Raw genomic sequence first — 18,716 nt, 5'->3', positions numbered from 1 at the left:
ATCTGTGTGTGAGGGGGGACCAGATCAATGAATTCAAAACTGGTTATTTGAAAAGACTAATAAAAATGGATAAATCTCAAATAAAATTTTAAAAAATTTAAAAATTAGGAATAAAAAGGACAGTTGGTTCTGGCTGTTTGGCTCAGTTGATAGAGCATTGGCCTAGCATACGGACATCCCAGGTTCAATTCCCAGTCAGGGTACACAGGAGAAACAACCATTTGTTTCTCTCCCCTTGCCTCTCCCCTTTTCTCCTTCTTCCCCTCCTGCAGCCTGTGGCTCAGCTGGTTTGAGCATCTGCCCCGGTGCTGAAGATAGCTCACTGGTCCCAGCATCAGTCTCAGGGCTAAAAATGGCTCGGTTGATTCAAGTATCATCCCCAGACGGGGATTACTGGGTGGATCCTGGTCAGGGCACATATGGGAGTCTGTCTCACTATCACCCCTCCTCTCACTTAAAACAAAAACAAACAAAAAGAGGGTGTAACCATAGATACAATAGAGATTTTAAAAAACCATGAATAATTATTATGAACAATTTTATTTCAATAAACGAAAACCACCAAATAACATTTTCTGGAAAAACATCAATTTCCAAAATGGATTTGATAAAAAAACGAAAAGCTGGGAGAGAACAAAAACCTCTGAAGAAAAAAAATTAATAGCCAAGTTTATCTAAAAAACACCAGGCCCAAGATAGTTTTATAAAGTCTTCTAAACCTCAAGAAAAAAGATAACCCCTATTTGACCCAAATTATTTCAGAGAAAAGGGAAAAAAAGAAAGATTTTTTTTTTTTTAGTGAGAGGAAGGGAGGCAAGAGACAGACTCCTGCATGTGCCCCAACCAGAATCCACCCAGCAAGCCCACTAGGGGGCGATGCTCTGTCCATCTGGGGCCGTTGTGCAGTACTGAGCCATTTTTTCAGCACCTGAGGTAGAGAGGTCATGAAGCTATACTCTGCATCCGAGGCCTACTTGCTCACACCAATTGAGCCATGGCTGCAAGAGGAGAAGAGAGAGCAAGAAAAAGAGAAGGGATTGGAGAGGGATAGAGAAGCAGATAGTCACCTCTCCTGTGTGCCCTGACCAGGAATCAAACCCGGATGTCCACACAACAGGCTGACACTCTACCACTGAGCCAACTGGCCAGGGCCAAAAAAGGAAAGATTCTAAGCTGATGCTATAAGGTTGGTATAATGATGGTAGTAAAAGTAGCACAACAATAGCATGAGAGAAAAATTATAAAAAATATCAGTTATGAACTCAGATGCAGAAATCCAAACTAAAATGACACCTAACTCACCTAATGCAAACAGAGTGAATCTTAGCAAGTTCTGAGATGCTTTTGGAAAGCAAGAATAAACCAGGGATGGCTCCACAGTCAGCCTAATCAATATCCAGATACAGCTGTAACCTTGACTTTATCTAAATCCAGCTGTCACAGAAGCATAGTGTTAAAATAGGCCAGGCCCTCAAGGTCATCTTGTCCAACCCCAATCTTTCCAGAAGAAAAAAACCAAGACTTTAAAAAGTTCTAAATGACTTGCCCAACATTATACAGCCAAATTACTAGCAGAACCAAGACTAAAATCTACATCTTTTTAAGCATTAGACCAGGATCCTTTCCAATAAAACAAGTCACTCCACTTACACTTGAAATGTTTTTACAATTGCAGTAATAAAACTCCTCAGATACATAGACTTCAGTGGAAAAACACACTGCAGTTTTCTAGACATGATAGTTTAAGCTATATTCAACCACATAGAATCATCAACATTTTATAAATTAAGTGTGAATTCAAGTGTCTTGCCTAAATTCAGAATGCTATTTCCTATAAAGTACCTAAAAAGGCAAACACAGAAAAATAGGTTCCCAGTTGCCATCTTTTTATTCACTTATCTATATATACAATCAAAATACAAAATATTTTACTGTCAGAGTTATAAAACAAAAAATCTTTGCATTTAAGAAATAAGACGTTTTAATCAAGTCAATCTATTGACTATAAAATGTGTCATTATGCTGCTGACTGAATTATGAAAGAATCCATTGTAAGAGGTATCCTAATTTAAGCCATGCCAAAATTTGAAAAACAATTTCTCACGATCAATGAAATATACTATTCAAAACTGCTGACCATATGAAGACTCTACTCATGATATGCTTATTATTTATGTGCAACTTCTTAAGTTTTCCCATATCAATGCCCACTGCAGACTGTAATCTCTGAAAAGGTAACAACTTTCTCTTTTTCATTACATAACACACCCAAGTGTCAGATATGATTTACCTGATGCATGCAAGAGGAACAACTTTTCGCAAAAGCATCATCGGCTCTTTTACCATCTTTACTTACCATGGAGAGGCCACTGTAATTCTTGGTCTTCTAAGAGAGCAGCAGCTGGCAGGAGTCTGTTAAGGCAATCAAGGGGTGGCAGCAAGTCGAGCAGGTAACTCAGTAAAGGCCGAGCCACGGATACAGGAAGCAACAGAAGGGAGTTAACAATCTGGCAGAGCATACTGCCTGCAGCTGAGACATAGATCACATCTATGAAGGGTAAGAAATTCAACACAGATCAATTGTTACAAACTTTAAAAAAAATAAATTTTGACCTAGAACTATCGTACACCAATTCAGTAACTCTTTGTTGAACACATACTTGGGAGCTGGTGTGGTATCAGTATTTACTCACTTTCAGAGGGTGCCACCAACAGACATTTAGTGGGAAAGCATACACATCCTCATGCCAAAAAATTCAAAAGATGTTATTAGCTCTTTCCCTTAAAATGCATTATGAATTTATTTATTTATTTATTTATTTATTTATTTATTTATTTATTATTTTAGCAAGAGGAGGGGAGGCAAAGACAGACTCCTGCATAGAATCCACTCAGCAAGCCCACTAGAGGGCGATGCTCTACACATCTTGGGCCACTGCTTTGCTGCAACTGGAGTCATTTTTTAGCCCCTGAGGTTGGTCATAAAGCCAACCTCAGTGCCTGGGAACAGCTCATTCTAATTGAGCCTAGACTGCAGAAGGAGAGGAGAAGAGAAAGAGAGAAGCAAGAGGGGGGGCGGGGGTGGAAAAGCAGGTGGGTGCTTCTCCTGTGTATCCTGACCAGGAATCGTACCTAGGACATCTACATGCTGGGCTGACACTCTACCACTGAGCCAACCATCAAGGGCCCATTATGATTTACAAATTTGTCCTTTTTCGATTTACCAAGAAATATTTCCTGCCTGATCAGGCAGTGGTGCAATGGATTGAGCACTGGCCTGGGATGCTGAGAACGCAAGTTTGAAACCCTGAGGTGGTTAGCTTGAGCACGGGCTCATCCAGCTTGAGCGTGGGATCATAGACAGAACCCCAGGGTCACTGGCTTGAAGCCCAATGTCGCTGGCTGGACCCAAGGTGTCTGACTTGAGCCCAAGGTGTCTGACTTGAGCTCAAAGTCATTGGCTTGAGCAAGGGGTCACTGGCTCAGATGGAACCCCCCATCAAGGCACATATGAGAAAGCAATCAATGAACAACTAAGGTACTGCAACTATGAGTTGATGCTTCTCATCTCTCTTCCTTCCTGTCTGTCTGTCCCTCTCTCTAAATCCAAAAAAGAAAAAAAAAAAGAAATATTTCCTGAGTACCCACACAACATAACAAGCACTGTTTTAGGTAAAAGAGATATAGCCACAAAGAGCTAAAAATTCCTGCCCTCATGACACTTCTATTTTAGTGAGGGAAGACCTTTATGTTTTCTAAACCAAGTTTACAAAAAAAAAAAAAATTAAGATCAAAATGGAAGTGTCTATCAAGCAACGGTTTTAGTTTTCCAGTTTCCTTCTTTTTTCAGTGGGGGAACTTCAGAGAGAAGTTGGTTTTGGACAACCAAGAAATGACCCCGTGGTCATTTATTTTAGTTGCCTTTGAGACAACCAAGAAAAGACACCAGTAAGTTATCAGAGAAAGGCTCATGTAAAAAGGGAGTTCTCACTAGGTGCAGATATACACATGGTGGTCAAAGACAATGGGGCCAGATAAAATCATTCAGGGAAAAATGAGGGGTGAGGGCAAAATTGAGAGGATCCTATACATTAAAGGAATGTCCAAGAAAGAGGAATTTATAGGCACCAACAAAAAACAGTGATCAGAGAGACATGAGTAAAAACAGAATTATGACTACACAGAAGCCTAAGGAAAGAAAGACATATCAAGAAGGGAAGAGGAACTGGAAAATGCTGAAGGTAAAGAAACAATAGATAAAAATCTCACTTTATGCCATTTAAAATTAATCTTTCTGAGTATATCTCATCCAATGTCTTAAAATTAGGCCTCTGTCATGCCAATTAGCATCTTTTCGGATTAATCAGATCAATCACTATTACCATCACCCCCAAACCAAGATCAAAGACGTTTTCAATAAGGAGATTCAAGATCATTCTTTTTTTTTTTTTGTATTTTTCTGAAGCTGGAAACGGGGAGAGACAGTCAGACAGACTCCCGCATGCGCCCGACCGGGATCCACCCAGCACGCCCACCAGGGGCGACGCTCTGCCCACCAGGGGGCGATGCTCTGCCCCTCCAGGGCGTCACTCTGCCGCGACCAGAGCCACTCTAGCACCTGGGGCAGAGGCCAAGGAGCCATCCCCAGCGCCCGGGCCATCTTTGCTCCAATGGAGCCTTGGCTGCGGGAGGGGAAGAGAGAGACAGAGAGGAAGGAGGGGGAGGGGGTGAAGAAGCAAATGGGTGCTTCTCCTATGTGCCCTGGCCGGAAATCGAACCTGGGTCCCCCGCACGCCAGGCCGACGCTCTACCGCTGAGCCAACCAGCCCAGGGCCAAGATCATTCTTTTATTCCACTCAGAGGTTTCAGGACCTCATAGGCTTTAGAAAGGCTAAGGAGGGCCCTGGCCAGTAGGCTCAGTGGTAGAGCGTTGGCCTGGCGTGCAGGAGTCCCAGGTTCGATTCCTGGCCAGGGCACACAGGAGAAGCGCCCATCTGCTTCTCCACCCCTCCCCCTCTCCTTCCTCTCTCTCTTCCCCTCCCGCAGCTGAGGCTCCATTGGAGCAAACTTAGCCCGGGCACTGGGGATGGCTCCATGGCCTCTGCCTCAGGTGCTAGAGTGGCTCTGGTCGCAACAGAGCAATGCCCCAGATGGGCAGAGCATCATCCCCTGGTGGGCATGCCAGGTGGATCCCGGTCGGGCACATGCAGGAGTCTGTCTGACTGCTTCCCCGTTTCCAGCTTCAGAAAAATACAAAAAAGAAAAAGGAAAGGCTAAGGACTCTTACTTTACAACCACTGATTAAACCTAAAATCTAGTTCTAAACACACCTCTTAATTTGTCTCCAACGCTGCCATTCCAAGGACTTTCTTTGAGCAAATTCGCAGAACGTGAATAAATATCTGTGGCATGAGGCAATAAGAGCTGAAGATGTTTATGAAGCAATGCCACACTGCTTGAGTTCTGAGGGAAAAAAGTGACTAAATTACTACTTTGAAAGATGCAAGGTACAAAAATATCATGGCTTAATCAAATCTAAGTTTCAAGGTCCCTGAGAGATCACCATAAAAGACAAAGAATCACATACCTCACTAATGTTATTGATATGGCAAAATGCCAACAGCTGCTTCTGCAGTGAACACAGCAGTTCGTGGAGATGAGCGGGCTGGCTGTTCTCCGAAGATGATGTTCCAAGTAGAAATTTATCACTATTCTTCTCCAACTCTCCAAATGCTTGATCCTAAAATGAGACATAAATGAAGATTACATGTAGTGTTTGAAAATGAAAGTAATGTCCTACCATAAACGATTCTGATTTAAGAAGCCACTGTCTTCTTTCTCCAATATTACCAATCTCTAAATCTTTGCTATGTTATTATTAGTTATTAGGTAGTAAGATTTATCAAGCAATCTCAATTTGTTTTTCCATTAAAAAAATAATATAAGGCCATGGCTAGGTAGCTCAGTTGATTAGAGCATTATCCAGATACACCAAAGTTGCAGGTTCAATCCTGGGTCAAGACACATACAAGAATCAACCAATGAATGCATAAATAAGTGGAATAACTGATGTTTCTCTTTCTTGTTCTCTCTCTCTCTTTCCCCCTTCCTCTCTCTAAAAAGTCAATAAATAAATTAATAATACATATTTCACCAAGTAAATTTTGAAAATACAGAAAAGAAATAGGAAAATAGTACAATACTCAAAGACAACATATTTCAACATTTTAATGCTACTGTTTTCTAGATCTCTTGTTGTAAAGCTTTTGTTTTCAAATGCTTATGAATTTCTAAGATCACAATTTTTAAAAATAAAATTTGTTTCTGACTCTGAAAGAAACAAGTGGAGCCTGACCAGTGGCGGTGCAGTGGATGGAGCATTGATCTAGGATGCTGAGGTCCCAGGTTCAAAACCCTGAGGTTGCCAGCTTGAGCCTGGGCTCATTCAACTTGAGCACAGCCTGGCTCATTAGCTTGAATGTGTGGTTGCTAGCTTAAGTGCAGGATCATTGGCATGATCCAATGGTCGCTGGTTTAAGCAAGGAGTCACTGGCTCAGCTTGAGCCCCCAGTCAAGGCACACATGAAAAGCAATCAATGAACAACTAAAGTGCCACAACTACTAGTTGATGCTTCTCATCTCTGTCCCTTCCCCTCTCTCCCTCTCTCTTGCTAAAAAACAAAACAAGAAAAAAGTGGACTAAATTGACACAATAAATATGTGATCCTGGATTGAGAGGGGTTGCTATAAAGAACATTATTGGCATAATTATAGATATTTGAATATGGACTGTATATTAGATAACAGTTCTACATCGATATTAAATTTCCTGAACCCTATCATTATTCTGTTGAAATATGTAAGAAAATGTCCTTCTTAAGAAATACATGCTGAACTGCTTAGGAATAGCTAGCATGATATTTGTAACTTTCCCTCAAATGACTTACAATGATTTACAATAGAAACAGATGATAGATGATAAATAGATGATAGATAGATAGATAGATAGATAGATAGATAGATAGAGCAAATTAGGGTAAAGGGTACAGGAAGTTTTTTCAATGATTCTTATAACTCATGTAAGTTTTTTTTGTTTTTTTGTTTGTTTGTTTTTTTGTATTTTTCTGAAGCTGGAAACGGGGAGAGACAGTCAGACAGACTCCCACATGCACCCGACCGGGATCCACCCGGCACGCCCACCAGGGGCGACACTCTGCCCATCAGGGGGCGATGCTCTGCCCCTCCAGGGCATCGCTCCAACGTGACCAGAGCCACTCTAGCGCCTGGGGCAGAGGCCAAGGAGCCATCCCCAGCACCCAGGCCATCTTTGCTCCAATGGAGCCTCAGCTGCGGGAGGGGAAGAGAGAGACAGAGAGGAAGGAGGGGGAGGGGTGGAGAAGCAAATGGGCGCTTCTCCTATATGCCCTGGCCGGGAATTGAAGCCGGGTCCCCCGCACGCCAGGCCGACGCTCTACCGCTGAGCCAACCAGCCAGGGCCTCATGTAAGTTTTGAATTATATCAAGTTAAAAATATATTTTTTAATGTGCAGTGTAATACCAATATTTTTTAAAAGTTCAAAATCACAATTTAGCCAACCACCCCCAAAAAAACTATTAATATTTTTGCTGTATTTCTTTCCTGATTTTTTGTGACTTTTGTATAATACTACTTATTCTATTTTTACTCTTCTCTTTTCCAACAAGTTCACAAATATTTTCTACAATTTTATAAACCACATGTATATAAAATTTAATTCACAGAAAATTCCACTGAGCACATATACCATAATTTACTAACCATTCCCCTATTTATTAAATAGTTCAGTTGTTTCCGATTTCTTATTTCTTATTACTGCTTGTAAGTAATAATATGAACATCTTTACATATAAAATATGGTCTATGTTTATAATATGCAAGAGAGTCTCGAAACATTTTAAGACCCCGATATATAAGCACCATTATAAGCTCCCAAATAAGCACTACTAGAGAAACTGAATGTTTACGTCCTCTCAAAATTTATATGTTGAAACCTAATCCCCGCAAATGTAGCAGTCACTGGAAGTAGGCCCTTTGGAAGGTGAATGGCCATGAGGGCAGAGCCCTTCTGAATGGGATTAATAATACCCTTATAAAAGAGACCCAGAGAGCTCCCTTGTGTGAGGACAGAGACAAGAAGACAGCTATCTATATACCATAAACAGGCAGCACCTTGATCTTGGACTTCCCACCTCCAGAACTAAGAAATAAATTATGTTGTTTATAGCCAAATAGTCCAGGGTATTCTGTTATAACAGACCAAACAGACTAAGATAAGAACTACTATTTTAAAATCTTAGAATATGATAAATTTGGTTTAAATCACATCAGAAAGAAACAATAATCTATGATTTTAGCCCACAAAGAGTTAGCATTTTACTGCCATTTCCATATAGTAATATACACATCTACCTTAGCCCTAATGGTGTACTAAAGTCACTACTTTTATTCAGAATAAATGTTCCTTGCAACTTTGGAAAAAATTTCCAGTTAATAACAAGTGGATATGGGTATACTATACTATAGCACTTTCCATTCCACTTGAGTCAAACATCAGATCAAACTTACATTCTTTAATCTGAGAGGAAGTACTTCTGTTTGAACAACTTATACTGACTTAGTCAACAACCTTTTAATGTGGAAAGAACAGAACATTAAGAATTGTACAGAAGAAAAAGATATGGACCTCACCCTGAAGAAGCACATGAAACAATATGAATGATACACAAACAATTCAAAAATTAAGTTACACAGTACACTTTGTCTCTAAAAGTTGCTAACGGGTATGCAGTTATAATTACATGGTTAGATGGGGTTATGTGGACAAAGCTTCCTAGAATAATAAAATCTTTTTTTTTTTTTTTTAATAATAAAATCTTAAAGAAGTCACACTGGTAGACAGGACAAGCAGAGAGAAGACAAGTGTGTCATCTGCATGAGCCCAGATGAGAGTGGTGTGTAAGCCAAATGATGAAGGATCTGAAGAAGTTTTAATTTAATGCAATGAGGTGTTTTTTTTAAACACAAATTTAATCCAGCATTAAGATGCTGAGAAGAGCCCTGGCCGGTTGGCTCAGCGGTAGAGCGTCAGCCTGGCGTGCGGGGGACCCGGGTTCGATTCCCGGCCAGGGCACATAGGAAAAGTGCCCATTTGCTTCTCCACCCCCCCCCCCTCTGTCTCTCTCTTCCCCTCCCGCAGCCAAGGCTCCATTGGAGCAAAGATGGCCCGGGCGCTGGGGATGGCTCCTTGGCCTCTGCCCCAGGCACTAGAGTGGCTCTGGTCAGGGCAGAGCGACGCCCCGGAGGGGCAGAGCATCGCCCCCTGGTGGGCAGAGCGTCACCCCTGGTGGGCGTGCCGGGTGGATCCCGGTCGGGCACATGCGGGAGTCTGTCTGACTGTCTCTCCCCGTTTCTAGCTTCAGAAAAATACAAAAAAACCAATAAATAAATAAATAAATAAATAAATAAATAAATAAAAAGATGCTGAGAAGAGACCAGTAACAGCGAAAACAACACTGCTATTAGTATTAAGTCATGATGGCCTGAGTTAGAACCCATAGAAATGAAAAGAAAAAAAAAGGATGATCTAAGGAACATCACAGAGAAAGAATGGCATCCAAATACAGGGAAAGCTATGGTGTCCACAGTCATCTTACCTGTTGACTAGCCTATTCTTAATGCCAACCACACTGTTTAAGGTATAAGATTATATCTGGTAAGGTCAATCATTATTATAACTGTCTTCATTATTCTTCTCTTATATCTGTTTATTCTTATACATTAACATAAAAAAAATTGGGTAAAATTCTAAAACAAATCTCTTTGAAATTCTCAATTATAAGTCTCTAGGCACCCACACTATTTCACTCCTATGGGGGAGTGGAGTCTAGAGTTTTATTTCATCAGTGTTTAAATATCAAAATATCTTAACTTGGCCCTGGCCGGTTGGCTCAGTGGTAGAGCGTTGGCCTGGCGTGCAGGGATCCCGGGTTTGATTCCCGGCCAGGGCACACAGGAGAAGCGCCCATCTGCTTCTCCACCCCTCCCTCTCTCCTTCCTCTTTGTCTTTCTCTTCCCCTCCCGCAGACGAGGCTCCATTGGAGCAAAGATGGCCCGGGCGCTGGGGATGGCTCCTTGGCCTCTGCCCCAGGTGCTAGAGTGGCTCTGGTCGTGACAGAGCGACGCCCCAGAGGGGCAGAGCATCGCCCTCTGGTGGGTGTGCCGGGTGGATCCCGGTCAGGCGCATGCGGGAGTCTGTCTGACTGTCTCTCTCCGTTTCCAGCTTCAGAAAAATACAAAAAAAAAAAAAAAAAAAAAAAACCCCAAAAACTTAACCTGAAGTGATACCTATCGCCTCCTAAACACACACACACACACACACACACACACACACACACACACGCACGCCAAAAAATCACCCTAACCGGATAGCTCAGTCGGTTAGAACATCATCCAGAAGTGCAGAGATTGCCATCAATCCCCAGTCAGGGCACATACAGGAACAGACTTAGTTCTCCTCTCTCTCCCTTTTTCTCTCTCTTGCTCTCCCCCACCAACTTCCTCTCTCTAAAATCAATAAAATAAATAGAAAAAAACCCCCGCAGCTTTATAATTATTATTTACCACAATAAAAAGAACTTACTGTGTAAAATCCTAAATTTCTTAAGAGGGTCTTCATCAAAATTTCAGCCAGATGGGTGTCTGGATGGCAGCTCTGAGTGCCATAAGGTTGATCTGACAGGTTTCCATACCCAGTGCACACAGAAGAGAGGTCAACAGCATCAGAGGGTGAGCTATAGCCAAGTAAGGAGGCTACATGGGTATGATCTTGCAAACTTGTCAGAATGATATCCAGTTGCATTCTCTAAAAAAAAGTATTTCCATCAATAAAAGAGGAACAAATAAATAATTAGTTTAAAATACACTAGAAAAGAAAAAAGGGATCCCAGAAAAAAACTATATTAATGATGCTAACTACTCTACTTCATATCCAGATTAATAATCATCTTTTAGCAAGTACATAATCAAAAGAAAAGCTACCATATTAATACCATTTGGGGAAATGCAACTTACAGTTTTATTCCATCCTTTATTATAATACCTGAAACTCTAAGCTAAAATGGCATATTCTGCATAATGATTTCAGCAGTGTAAATAAAGAGTAGGAAATATCAACAGATAAATTATATTACACATTTTTCTACAGAATTACCAATGAAACTATTTATTCTATGTTTAAAATAAATCACTGAAATCTAAACTAATGCAAAACACTCAATGCAAGGCATCTGGGCATATTATATTACAAGTACGTACCACCTTTTGCCTCAGATCTATAACTCTACAATTGTTTGTTCTACTTGTTTAAGTAAAATGCATTTACTTTAATGTACAGAAGATATTAAAAATGAAAAGAATAAGCATACTGATATCATCAAATACTTTTTCATAACAGTCATCTTCTTTTACTTTTTATGTAAGCAATTTCACACACAGTTCTGGGCATGGAACCAACAGTAGCACATGCCCTTGACTTCAACTCAGGACATTACAAATAAACTGAAAGGTCTCTGGTTTGACAGTGAAAGCACCACTGAAAAAAATTAGTCATAATTTTAACAATTACCCCAAATAATTTAATAAATTATCATTTGCTTCATCTTTATTAGAAATCTGGGAATTCTTCCAGCAGAAAACATTAAATTCTAGGGTTTACCAGAACCAAGTTAAGTATTACCTCATAAAAACAAGGTAATCGGTAAGCTTTATCTTCCTTTCTTTTTCTCTTTTGTGGTATTACTGGTTTACTTAGATACCATGCAAAGGCTCACCTGTCCTTTAGATAAACTTTCCCATCTATCAGGTCCTTGGGGTAAAAGAGAATGAAGTAATTCCATACGTTCTCGTAATGGAGGTAACAGCATGGTTGCTCCCACTGACAGCGTTTCAATTACCACCTAATACCAAAAAGAAAAGGGAGTTTATTGGCCTGGTTCTTTTTAATAAATAAAAAGATAAATTAACTATTAACTATAATAAGTATTGATTATTAGGACCACGGAAGTCTAAGTAAGGGTGATGTATGAAAAGAGAACGCTCGCAGTCCTTCTATACATGTCTTTAAGAAGACAGGAAGACATATTTTGGATCTGCCACTAAGTAGATAATCATCACTCCACAAATATTCAGTGTTGATTCTACAGCACTGGGCCTGGTAAGGATCTCTGCAAGGTGCTGTGGATGCAGAAATGAACAAGACAGACAAAAGCCCTGCTTTCATGAGCATACAGTCTCATGGGAAAAGAGAGACCCTGAACAAGTAATTCTAAGTGTGAAAGTAGTCACATAAGAAAAGTAAATGGAAGCGTACACATGAATGAGCATACACACAAAAAGGCAATTAACGTGGTCTATGAGCTCACAGAAGGTCTCCCTAAGGATTAGGCACTTCAGTTAAGGATTTAAAAATGAGCAGGACTTAACCAAACAGAGGTCCAGGTAGCAGGACAGCATAAAGAATAGCTACATTATCTATGACCTATAAATTCTCTGGTCATAGCTTCTTTACCAGTAAACTGAGGATACTGAACTAGAAAAAAAAGAAACACTCAAAAATTAACCCTTTGAGTAGTGAGTTGGGTTTTTTTTTCATGCTTGCTGACATGCGAGAGTATTTTTTTCAAAAAAATTAGTTCCAGTTACAGTTTTATTAACTGAAAATCATGTTTGTTTGATAGCCTTATGAAAACAAGAACACACATTGCCTTTTTTTAATGTTGCCTTACACATTTTTAAAATAAAAATTTTTGTATGATTGTACTCTGGATGGACAGGAGGCATGAGGACATACATGAACATTCGTACTACTGAAAGGGTTAAGAGTTCCTTTTTTATAAATTAAAAAATATGACAGAAGAAATAAAAAAATCAACAGAAGGGTTAGAATATAAAATTAAATTTCTCATAGAGGAGGAAAGTGGAAAACAGGGAAGAAAACAAGAAAATGAAGAGTACTGGTCTAAGAGGTCTAGTATTCCAAGATAATTTCTGAAAACTGAAGGCTATAGGTTTCCAAATTAAAAGCTGTCCACCCAAGTACATACCACAATGAATAAAATCAGACCCACATAGGTTCATACTATTTTCAAATGTGCAGACACAAAAGATAAGTTCTGGAGAGAAAAGCAGATTTCTACACAAAGGACCAAATATTTGAATGGTATTGATTTTATGAGTAACAACATTGAAAGCTAGAAGGGAATGACTTCACAATTCTTATGAGAAATGATTTTCAATTTAGAATTCTATGCCTCAGCTATTCATGAAGATATTTAATTTGCAAACTGCTTAAGTGGAAGTATATTCTCAAAGAATATATTTTCTACCTACCCTCTCTCAGAAACTACTTATGGATGTAGAAATTCAGCAGACACCACCTTCACCAAGCAATCAAGGTCAAAATCTCTAGTAGTAAGAACACATTGGTATCATAAACCCCATGGCACAGTGTACTGTGGGCACACCATTTCTGTGGTAGTCTTGCCAAAACTGCGTAACCTCAGTTCAATCATGAAAAAATAACAGACATACTCAATTTAAAAAGTGATCAGAATTCATGAAGTGTCCAGATCATGAAAGACAAGGAAAGAACGAAGAACTGTTTCAGAGTGCAGGAGACTAAGGAGAAATAACAATTAAACGCAATATGAGATCCTGAATAGGATCCTGCAAAAGAACAAGAACATGAACAGAAAACTGATAAAAAATTTCTAATAAGGTTTTCAGTTTAATTAACAGTATAAAGCCAATGTTAACTGCTTAGTTTTGATAACTGTACTGTGATTATGTAAGACAGATAATGAGAACTCTATTATTTTATGCAACTTTTCCTTAAGTCCAAAGTTGGTTCAAAATAAAGTACTAAAAAGAAAGAAATGAAACACATTAACAGAGATCGCTGCAAACAGATGAATTACTAGAAGTTCCAGGGATAAGGAAAGAGAAACAAAAAGAGTCCTCAAGAGAAAAGGCCTTATACACATGCTGAGAGAATTCATCTAATATCTCTTAAGAACTCTCCTAAGACATAGTAGCTACAAAGGAGACTCAAGGAATAAACAAACAATTCTAAAGATAATTTTTTAAGTTCACTTTCATTACTTCATTCTAGTACTTTTCAACCTTTTAAAAAATATTTCACTACCTCACTGCTAATAAATATTAAATCCTCAAAGTTCCCACTTATCACCAGGTTAATATTAATATTCCTTCTACCTGCATCCTAGGGACATGTCCCGGTAGCAGAAAAATCACCATAACTTTTTAATATTTTAAAATTGACATGTAAGTCATATTGTAAAATTCATCTTTTGGAAGTATAAAATTCAGTAGTTTTTAGTATATTCAAAGTTGTGGAACCATCACCACTGTCTAATTTTAGAACACTTTTGATGACCCCAAAAAAGAAACTCTGTGCCCATTAGTAGTCATTCCCTATCTCTCCAACCTCTGACAACCAATGAACTTATTTTCAGTCTCTATAAATTTGCCTATTCTGAACAATTCATATATATGGAATCATACACTATGTGGCCTTTTGTGTCTGGCTTCTTTCACTTAGCATAGTGTTTACTAGGTTCAATCAAGTTGTAGCATTCCTTTTTTTATAAGGCTGAATAATACTATACTGTATAAACATATTGCATTTTGTTCATCACCATTTGACAGACATTTGTTTATTTCTACTTTTTGGCTATTATAAATAATATTGTTATAAACATTCATGTACACATTTTTGCACGGACATGTTATTTCAATTCCCTTGAATGTAGATCTAGGTGTGGAATTACTGCATTATATAGTAAATTAACTCTATGTTTAACTATTAAAAAATTACCTGTTTTTCCAAAGCGGCTGTATCATTTTACATTCCCACCAGCAATGTATAAAGGTTCAAATTTCTCTACATTTTTAGCAACTGTTGTCATTGTCAGTCTTTTTGATTATAGTTATCAAGTGTGTAAGAAGCAGTACCTCATGTGGGGGGTTTTCTGTTTTTGTCTTTTTTAGATTTTATTTATTCATTTTTAGAGAGAGAGAGAGAGAGAGAGAGAGAAAGGGAGAGAGAAGGAAGCATCAACTCCCATATATGCCTTGACCAGGCAAGCCCAGGGTTTTGAACTGGCACCCTCAGCATTCCAGGTCGACACTTGATCCACTGCGCCATTACAGGTCAGGCCCTCATGTGATTTTGATTTGCATTTCCCTAATAACTTATGATGTAGAACATTTTTTCATTTGTTTATTAGCCATATGTAAATCTCCTCTAGAGACATGTCTACTCAGATTCTTCAGTTTTTAATTGGGTTGTCTTTTTTTTGTTGAGTTATAAGAATCCTTTATATATATTCTGGAAACTAGAAGCTTATCAGACATGTGATTTATAAATATTTCTTCCATTCTGTAAATTGTATTTTGATTTTCTTGACAATGTCCTTTGAAGCATACATATTTTTAATTCTGATGATATCTAATTTACTTTGTTTTTCCTTTGGCTGCTTGTGCTTTGATAGTCATAGCTAAGAAATCATTGTCTAATCAAAGGTCATAAAAATGATGAATGAGAGGGTGAGAAAAATGTCGTGTGTGTGTGTGTGTGTGTGTGTGTGTGTATGTGTGTGTATTTTTCTGAAGCTGGAAACGGGGAGGCAGTCAGAGAGACTCCCACATGTGCCCGACTGGGATCCACCCGGTATGCCCACCAGGGGGCGATGCTCTGCCCATCTGGAGCATCGCTCTGTTGTGACCAGAGCCATTCTAGCGCCTGAGGCAGAGGCCATGGAGCCATCCTCAGGGCCCGGGCCATCTTTGCTCCAATGGAGCCTCAGCTGCAGCAGGAGAAGAGAGAGACAGAGAGGAAGGAGAGGGGGTGGGGTGGAGAAGCAGATGGGCGCTTCTCCTGTGTGCCCTGGCCGGGAATCAAACCTGGGACTTCTGCACGCCAGGCCGATGCTCTACCACTGAGCCAACTGGCCAGGGCCTCGTATATACATTTAACAGAAGATTATCCAGCCTTAAAATGGAAGGAAATACTGCCATATGCTACAACATGGATGAACCTTGAGAACATTATGCTAAGTGAAACAAGCTAGTCATGAAAAGACAAACAGTACGTGATTTCACTTTTATGAAACAGTCAAGATTATAGAGACAAAAGTAGAATGGTAGTTGTCAGGAGCTGGAGGGAGGGGAGAATGGGGAATTATTAAACATGGATATAGCATTTCAATTTTAGTATATGTGCTGCCGAAGAGAGCACTAGCATTTCAATTTTATAAAATGAAAAGAATTATGGAGAAGGATGGTGGTAATGGTTGTACAACATTATGAATGCATTTAATGTCACTGAACTGTATACTTAAAATATTTAAGATGATAAATTTTATTATAAGTATTTTATCATAATAAAAAATAAAACTAGGCCCTTGTCCTCATAAATTCATCTTCTCATGGAAAAGACTGGCCTGTTTACAAATGGACAACTTCAATACAATGTGACACAACAAGAACATGTACAAGAGAAACCTAACCTGGCAGGAGAGCAGGGAATGAAAGATTTCTCAGAGATTACATTTGACCTTTATTTTAAAGGATGAGTTAACCAAAATAAACTGTTTTCACTAAAAAAAAAAAAAGACCATGAGAAAGAACATCCAATTGCATTTTTCTAAGATATACTTATGAACTACAACCTCAGACAAAGAAGTGCCTTGAGGTACGGATTCATGAGTTCTATATCTTACCTCTTGGATTTCATCTGGGACAGTTGAGTCCATCAGTCTGAAGAGCAAATTTCGAAGTGGACCTGCCTGTCTCCCAAGAATGCTGGTAGCCACCCCTCCCGCAAGGGCAAGAGCAAGGTGATTTGAAAGCAGCTTCAGGCACAGCTTGAGGAAATTGTGGTGTTCCCTGAAACCAAATAAACTGCTGTGAATTTTTAGAACATAAAAAACAATGTGCTTTCCAGTTTTTCTCTTTAAAAATTTTATCAAATTATGATAAACAGTAATTCTTAAAATGTGACTCATGAAATTATGGATAACTTCAGAAAGGTTATTATCAACACACACCTAAGTTTAGCTTTTTTTTAGGGGAAATCAAAAAAGAATAATAAGTCAAAACTCAAAGTGAGTAATTAATAGACATGCACACTCACAAATATACATATATACAACATACCTCGATGAAGGAAAAGGGAGTGGGGGAATCTCACTGTTTATTTTATCACAGTATCTCTCAAGAAAAGAACGCAGGTGGGAGAAGGTGCTCTCTTCAAGATCTACACAATAAGGTCGGTGCCATGCAACAACTTGTCTAGAAAAAGCATAAGAAAAATCATGGAACAGCCTTAACATACAATTCTCACACATGAGCTAACAAAAACTAAACCATTAAGAAAGCTGAAACCTGCCCTGGCCGGTTGGCTCAGCGGTAGAGCGTCGGCCTAGCGTGCGGAGGACCCGGGTTCGATTCCCGGCCAGGGCACACAGGAGAAGCGCCCATTTGCTTCTCCACCCCTCCGCCGCGCTTTCCTCTCTGTCTCTCTCTTCCCCTCCCGCAGCCAAGGCTCCATTGGAGCAAAGATGGCCCGGGCGCTGGGGATGGCTCTGTGGCCTCTGCCTCAGGTGCTAGAGTGGCTCTGGTCGCAACATGGCGATGCCCAGGATGGGCAGAGCATCGCCCCCTGGTGGGCAGAGCTTCGCCCCTGGTGGGCGTGCCGGGTGGATCCTGGTCGGGCGCATGCGGGAGTCTGTCTGTCTCTCCCTGTTTCCAGCTTCAGAAAAATGAAAAAAAAGAAAAGAAAAAAAAAAAAAAAAGAAAGAAAAGCTGAAACCTGACCTGTGGTGGCGCAGTGGATAAAGCATCGACCTGGAAATGCTGAGGTCGCCGGTTCAAAACCCTGGGCTTGCCTGGTCAAGGCACATATGGGAGTTGATGCTTCCAGCTCCTCCCCCACTTCTCTCTCTCTATCTCTCCTCTCTCTCTCTAAAATGAATTAAAAAAATACCCTCTTCTTTAAAAAAAAAAAGAAAAGAAAGCTGAAAGATTTCAACAAGATACACAGAAGGCCTTCTTCTGTGTAATACTGAAGGTAATAAAACCCTTCATTTTATCAACTGAGAAAAACCAAGAATTTGCCCTCCTCTTCCTAGAGTTCTTCAGAAAGAAAACATGTAACTACCACCTGTTTTAGAAGCTTTGGATATTCACTCACCTGAAAGCTAAGGGCTGAGACACATGATGTACTACAGCCCTTCTGATTCTAAGGGTCTATAAAATGTATATTTCATTTAAGAAAAGTAGCCTGACTCTATACAGTGATATACTGACATTTTAAAAATAAAAATGAGGCCCTGGCCGGCTGGCTCAGTGGTAGAGCGTCGGCCTGGCGTGCAGAAGTCCCGGGTTCGATTCCCAGCCAGGGCACACAGGAGAAGCGCCCATCTGCTTCTCCACCCCTCCTCCTCTCCTTCCTCTCTGTCTCTCTCTTCCCCTCCCACAGCCGAGGCTCCATTGGAGCAAAGATGGCCCGGGTGCTGGGGATGGCTCCTTGGCCTCTGTCCCAGGCACTAGAGTGGCTCTGGTAGCAACAGAGCAACGCCCCAGAGGGGCAGAGCAT

The 18,716-nt window shown here is 40.0% G+C and overlaps 1 protein-coding gene across 9 annotated transcripts in view; it reads right to left on the bottom strand.

The window, feature by feature from the left end:
* The window catches only part of HERC1 (HECT and RLD domain containing E3 ubiquitin protein ligase family member 1), a 235,788-nt gene that overhangs the window by 130,489 nt on the left and 86,583 nt on the right, over positions 1 to 18,716 (bottom strand). For all 9 annotated transcript variants that reach the window (XM_066274158.1, XM_066274165.1, XM_066274161.1 and 6 more), the window contains exons 11-17: positions 17,276 to 17,410; positions 16,840 to 17,005; positions 11,869 to 11,994; positions 10,680 to 10,901; positions 5,588 to 5,740; positions 5,331 to 5,463; positions 2,357 to 2,548 (exon numbers count right to left, since the gene is read on the bottom strand). In XM_066274158.1, coding sequence (XP_066130255.1) covers positions 2,357 to 2,548; positions 5,331 to 5,463; positions 5,588 to 5,740; positions 10,680 to 10,901; positions 11,869 to 11,994; positions 16,840 to 17,005; positions 17,276 to 17,410 — 1,127 coding nt within the window. The remainder of the gene's footprint in view (positions 1 to 2,356; positions 2,549 to 5,330; positions 5,464 to 5,587; positions 5,741 to 10,679; positions 10,902 to 11,868; positions 11,995 to 16,839; positions 17,006 to 17,275; positions 17,411 to 18,716) is intronic.

Source organism: Saccopteryx bilineata, chromosome 4, assembly GCF_036850765.1.
Source record: "Saccopteryx bilineata isolate mSacBil1 chromosome 4, mSacBil1_pri_phased_curated, whole genome shotgun sequence".
NCBI classification, from domain to species: domain Eukaryota; kingdom Metazoa; phylum Chordata; class Mammalia; order Chiroptera; family Emballonuridae; genus Saccopteryx; species Saccopteryx bilineata.
Note: the sequence above shows the minus strand (reverse complement) of the source record. Positions and strands in the feature narration are given on the sequence as shown.